This window comes from Micromesistius poutassou, assembly GCF_964030765.1.
Source record: "Micromesistius poutassou genome assembly, chromosome: 9".
Lineage (NCBI taxonomy): Eukaryota > Metazoa > Chordata > Actinopteri > Gadiformes > Gadidae > Micromesistius > Micromesistius poutassou.
Window position 1 is genome coordinate 3,963,474 of NC_140279.1, and position 6,776 is coordinate 3,970,249.

General features: G+C 41.6%; 1 protein-coding gene across 1 annotated transcript; it reads right to left on the reverse strand.

The window, feature by feature from the left end:
- Positions 1–749: 749 nt before the first annotated feature.
- On the reverse strand, positions 750–3,306 carry dio1 (iodothyronine deiodinase 1). The gene is made up of 4 exons (XM_084473038.1): positions 2,901–3,306; positions 2,679–2,822; positions 2,103–2,302; positions 750–1,558 (listed from the first exon to the last, which is right to left on the reverse strand). Exons 1-4 carry the CDS (start codon positions 3,235–3,237, stop codon positions 1,493–1,495), a joined length of 747 nt encoding a protein of 248 aa, XP_084329164.1. The 5' UTR covers positions 3,238–3,306; the 3' UTR covers positions 750–1,492.
- Positions 3,307–6,776: the final 3,470 nt, after the last annotated feature.

Below are 6,776 nucleotides of genomic sequence, written 5' to 3' on the forward strand. Positions count from 1 at the left end.
CATGTTGTTTTGGTGGCCGCCTACCTTCTGGCGCTTGTTTTCCTATGTGCTTAAGCATCACTTCCTGTACGGCCCATGGTTTCCTGTCACTGAATGCTCCATACCAAAGTAGTTCTAGCAGTGCAAGCCCAGGTCCAGGCCAATGGACTCGGCCCATAAATGCCTGCTCATAAGAGGGAAAATCACTGGCAGGATTAAACTGAGTGATATAGTGTCTGTTGACCCCAACTCATCATATCCACCTCATATATGGGGCCAGTTGATGCCGTGCACATCACATTGCAACTACATTTGTGGAACTTAATAGAAGAGGTATCCCAGCTTGAATTTATAGTGGCACAATGTAACTTCCATGATGGTGGAACAGTCATTGAAAAGTAAAGATTATCTTTCAGACATAATGAAGGTGCTGTCAAACGTTGACCTGCTTGTCCCAAGGCAAGAGAACCTAAAAAATTATCAATTTAGATTTTTAGGCAGTTATACTGAACGATACACGGCACAAGGTTGCCTTTAAACACTTAAAAAACATCATTACGCAACTGAATGTTTTTTTCTGGCTTGTATTCTCATCGCCCTCTAGTGGTCTATGGAGGACCGAGAATAAACATGAATGTATTGAAACAACATAAGAGCATAAAACTTGATCAGATTTGTTATCAGTTTCAGACATGACTTGACAATATATCCTAATCAATATACCTGTTCAAAGCGATTTGCAAGAGCTTGGTATCTGGCCAAACATTAAGAATTACACAGGCAGGCCGGTATGTTCAAATGGAAGTATTGGCTGATTGGTATAGGATGTGGGCTGGCTGAATCCGAGCCAAACCAGCCCTTCAAGTTTAGAGCCACTTAGTGGATGTTATGAATGTCCTGTAGCCACATCAGGCTGCTCCTTATTTATTTATTTCAGAAGAAACTGATTGTGAACCAGCAGGTCCTCCCTGTTCTTTATTAGGGCGTGCAAACAACACACATCCAAACATTAAAGTCAAGCAGACTGTTGCTGATCATGAACTTTTGACAAGGTATATTTTATATTTGATTAAGTGTTTCAGAAGGTCATGACTTTATCCGTGAACATGCATAGGATTGAGCTGTAGCCAAAATCTCAAGTCCAAAGGCTCCACTTCACTTTCAAGGCAAGACAAACTTCAAAAACCATCAAATTACAGTCACCAGAGGTTTACACTATAACCGTCATAAAGAAAGCTGTCTTACTTAAAAGCATGGAATGAATAGCCTACTTGGAGACTTAACAGAAAACGATCACAAGGTGGTAAATTACAGGTCATCACTAGAGTTGTGGTGGCAGAAAGTCAAGCGGATATAAAATCAATAGCTGGTCCGATTGGACTGTGTCGTTTTTTTACATTCATCAGACTACAGACACCGCATGGGGTTTGATCCATAGTTTTCATTCATAAAAACATTGAACACATCCAATAGAGTGTGTGTGTGTGTGTGTGTGTGTGTGTGTGTGACACGCCTATTTCATCTTCTCCAGGAAGGTTCGCACCTCAGACGGTGAATATCCCCAAGGTCCTATACCGCCCTGGTAACACAAACACACACATCAACGTATTAACAAAGATGTTACCGCTTTGAGTTTTCAAGATAAACAGGACAGACATAAAAAAACGTTTGCATTTAATCGTTTGCAGAACAGGTTCAGTTCAGTGAGAGGCGGGCTACTCCTGACATCGCGTGCCACTTTGTCTCCCTATGTACACCCCGTTTGTATTGATCCGCGTCCAAACATAGACGCTCATTGACGAGGCTTCTGGCATCATGCCAGACCTACACTGCACTTTGTTACGGACGCAAGCATCTCAATCAAAGGTCACGCCGTCGCACTCTAGTGAGAGTGGCTGCGTGACTAATCCTAATTTATATGTAACTCATAACTCATCATTCATTGCCCATAAGATAATGGTGACCTCCAAACAGTAAAAAAAAAAAACTAACTAACTACAGAACAAAAGACAGGGCAAACAATGAATTGAACCTATTTAAAACCTTCAGGAAGGTGCAGCAGCAGATCTCCCTAAAGACCTGTCATCATGGTGATGGTTGTTGTATTGGTAGAGCTCCCGTACCTTATAGACCACCTTGCCAGCCTGCAGTACATACAGCCTCTCGGGGAGAGAGCCGTACTTGGAAGCGGTGACGTCGCTCATGTCGTCCACCACCACCAGGCAGCCTGGCTCTAGGTCCACCAGGGTCTGGGCGGCCACCAGCCTGTCACCCAGCGTCTGGTGTCGCTTGATGTCCACGTTGTTACCGAATGCCCAACCGTCTGAGGAGGGAATATGGATCCAATATGGATATATTCACATTGAAGGTGCCTGGGTTGAATACCACAGCCTAACTTGTAGGTGTCCTTGAGCAAGATGCCTAAACCCCATCCCGATACCTGAAGATATCAGGATTCCCTGTCACTATATAGTGTCTGCTCAGCTAAATAACATAAAATAATAAAAATAAAACGATGTCATGAGATGGAGGTACATAGCACAATGATTACCAGAAGAATTAATAATAACCAACATTTATTTATAATATGCAATGGGTGGTTAGTGCATCTACTTCTATCATCAACAGTCCAAATCAAATAGGCAACACATTCTAATTATAGAGCTACTAATTTCGGCTATCGCTTATTCAGTACTTACCAGTCGAGTGAGCTTCAGCGATGTAGACAACTAAGAAGTCCGCCACATCTCTGTAGTCCTTGACGAGTTCCTTGAACTCATCAAGTTTGAACAGAAATGGGGGTCAGGTACAACTTCCGAAACTCAGAACAAGTGGTCTGTTCCCTGCAGAGATAAAGTTGTACGTTAAGAATGCAATTGGACAAGACACCAATCAATGAATAAGTGCATCAGGTCACTAACCATTCAAGTGCTTCAGTATGGTTGATGTCTTGCCCTCCAAAGTAACAACCTGTGAGTCTGGTGCCTCCCAACCCACAAAAGCTTCTTGACCAAGAGAGAGCCAAATGTGATTGAATACAGTTTTGAGGAAACAAAACGACTTAAACGAATAACCCCAATCTTCAAACTTGAATTTGGGATTTTGGGTCATGGTGGACTGCTCGCCCATTTTAAGCAAACGTTTTTTGGCCAGAGCTGGCCAAACTACAAACAGAACGCGAATGACAAAAACGTTTAAAATCGCGCCAAAGAAAAGACATCCCAGGGAGAGATAAATCCACAGTTTTTGTAAAATCATTTTCTCTCTTTCAGGTGAGGGCAGGGAACCTTTGCACAAAAAACACCACAGTCAAGGTTCTAGATTAGCTTCGAGATTATTAACCCCACTCGCGAAACTTTACTAAAACTTTGACCAGCCCTCCAGTGTTTATTATTGTACGGTTTTACCGTAATGTTGAAATTATGCGCGCATAAAAATAAAAAATGAAAATTGATACTATTTTGACTATTACCATTGAAAACTGTATTTGACACTCACAAAAGCGCAACATGAATATAGTATTATTCTGTTTTAGAAGCCTACTCCGTTTTTATCAATACCATCTCTTACCGTAACAGTTTAACAGTTTGTGTGCGCGGAATTAAAAAATACGATCTTACAAAGCTCCAAATATGTCTTCGTTTAAAACATATTTAATTAAAGTAACATCACGATTTAGCCTGGCTTGTTCTCAACGATACAACCATATCTCCTGTGAGCAAGTCGCAACCCTAAACTTATTATTCTGAACAGCGTTGGTAGATATCGAAGCTTGCCTCTTAGCTCCGCTAGATGGCGCTCTACTCAACCTGATCATCTTATCCGGTCACGGTGAGGAAACAAGTTCCTCGCGGTTGAAGTTCATACCTGGCTGCTTGTTACCAATTATACACTTTAGTTAGTGACCGCTAGTCAAACACAATCGTTATTGAATGATTTATCCAAGAAAGGCATATTCGGTACCTCGTATAGGCTAATTCTGCTTATTCTGGGTTTTAAAAGGCGTTCTTGACGCCTTTTGAAACCCAGAATAAGCAGAATTATGCTTTGGCGCTTGTCATTAAGGTCAGCGTTTCAAATGATAGCAGGTGGGCGCACCGTGGAGCTAACGTTAGTAGGCTACTCCCAAAATATCTTTCATGAGATATTTTAAAAGTAAAAAGCGTCCCCAGCCAGGTAAGGTTACACCCATAGCTCTCAGGTCCTCAGGCCCAGATGAAGGGCTGATCTGGGCTCACTTATACATGTATGATGTAATTAACAAGTAGGCCTAACGTTAAGTTCGTTGAAGGTTGGTTTGGTGTTAGATTTTCTACACAATGAGTTTTAATGAACCGAATTGCAATAATTTAATAGGTAAACAGGTATAATGTTGACCCTAACAACAATTACTCTTTCTTAAACAATATATAAAATATAAAATTATATTGAAGTATTTTTCTTAAAGCATTTTTTATTATTTTGCCAAATTTATTTAGACTTCTTTAGACCTTCTTTATATGCCTACCAGTAAAAATGCCTTTTCGGTTATATAAATAGGCACATAAGCAATTAGTAGGCTACATATAGTACAAATATTTAGCATTTGGGTCTGAAACAGCCCATCCCTTATTTATGCCCTTTTTTGTTATTATTATTTTTTTTACTGTAGCCTATTTGGTTAGCTAATAGCAGACTATTGCGCCTATAATCTCACACATTTACCATCACTTATTATTTCGCAGGAAACCCTGCTTTAATTCTAACATATGTTTATGAGCAGCCTACGATGCGCACTGATTCGAGGCATGTCTACGATGCACCGACACCACTTTGATTTCGGCTTGTAATCACCTTGGCTGCGGTCCAGGGCTTGACGCACAGGCTCTGGCGAGTCTTCGTCATCCCAGGGCTCCTCAACTGTTCGCCCCTGATGCACTTCGTTTCGATCGATGTCCTCCCACTATCGAGACAGTAGCTCATTGGCAAGCCAAGACTCCAGTTCGCTTCACTTCCCGATCCAACCGGACAGTGCATCTATCGGTTGTCAATCAGGAGGGCAACGCGCATTCTGGATGCTGGGGGATACTAAACACCGGACCGAGAGGATGCTATGGCCGAAACCATTAAATGCATTTTTCTTTCATGACGGAAAATATACTTATGTAGGCTGTACCATCTTAGTGCAATTTTCTTCAATGTTGTTGTGATGCAGCCTTTTTTCATTCGGTAAGTTAATGAACGACATATTTGTTTCCCTTAAGACCTTGTGTGATAAGTTGTGCGTAATTTTACAATGTGTTAAAACGTTAAAGTGCTGTCACGGCACGTTGTCATTGATGATAGGCCTATGTATGTCCTGTGTGCAGGTAATGTGACCAACAACGTGTGCGCACAGAAACAAGGCAGAGTAAATCAATGCAGAACTCCTCATCAGCGCTCCTCGGGATGGTCAGTCACTGTCAACCCCCAGCCTTCACTGATCTCACGGGCTTTGCGCTTTCAATGTACAGCAGTAAGACAGAACTGTGTGCCAGACGCGCCGGAAACGATGGTTTTGGATCTCAGATAGGTCGAAATCATCACACCTTGACTCACGTGAACTGCTACGGTTCAAAGAGGATCGGCGCGCCGTACGAAGATCGCTATGGAGCGCAAGAAAAAGCGCAGCTCATCGCTAAGGTTTCCAGCGCCTGCTTCCCGCTCTCACCGGAGCAAGGTAAGCCCGACAATCATCAAAAAAAAAAAAATCAATGAAATACCATTGACTCAATTAGACATGTGTTGTGTTATAACAAAGTTGATCCATAACCGTAAATCAAGGACAGCAGTTTGTAAGTCGTTCAACTGATTGCCATGTGCCAATAATTGGATCATAACAAAACAAGAGACACGAACAGCTGTTGTCAAACATGCTGTATGTTCGCACTTCACTGGACCACATAAATAGCAGGAAAGGTTGACAACTTTAAGATTATTTTTGCTTGAATTGCAAATCCCTCCCAAAAAAGTAAAACAAAAGCACCACATGGGGTATTAAGAACAACAGCTCTGATTGAACTGAAGTGAACTCGGTGCTATTTCACAAATAACGCCGATGTTGGTTCCATATGGCTGCATCTTTTTCTGTTTATTTTCAGTCTTTGATCCAGTTGCACTGTAGGCCTATTTGCTGTTGACAGAATCCTGTTTGCAGTTGTGGATTAGGCGCCTTAATTAGAGCCAGAGCTTTTCTTGGATCCGGGGCCGATTCATAAATACTACCAGAATCAAAGTTAGCGCCGGGTAGCACATGTGAGGTGATACATGGGGATCAACTGCCAAGGGACCGCGCATTTCCTATGCATGTCAAGATGCAGACGGCCGCACCAGCCAGAGAAGCTTCCTGTGTTATTAAGACAACCCAGAGAGATCCCCTCAAACAAACATCTGCATCATAATAAATTAACAATATAATTATGAACATGTTGAAATCAGAATCTGGCATATCTAAAATGATTATACACTCATTTCCCATAAATTCGTTTTTGTTTGTATAAATTAATATTTTCATGTTTGATTTGTAGCTTCAGCATTCTGGCAGTATTGGCTAATTAATAAAGTGCAAATCCCACGATCACACATGATAAACATTTGTCATGCACATATCCACAGAGGGAGGCATGCTGTAACCCTCTCTGTCTTCATGCATCCTCCATCCTGTTTAGACATGGGTGCCACAGTGATCGGACGTGTGTAAGGTATAATTACTGTTCCCTCATATAAGCAGTCTGCCAAATGGAAACACGAGAATCAACAGATTTGATTATTGTTTCTGT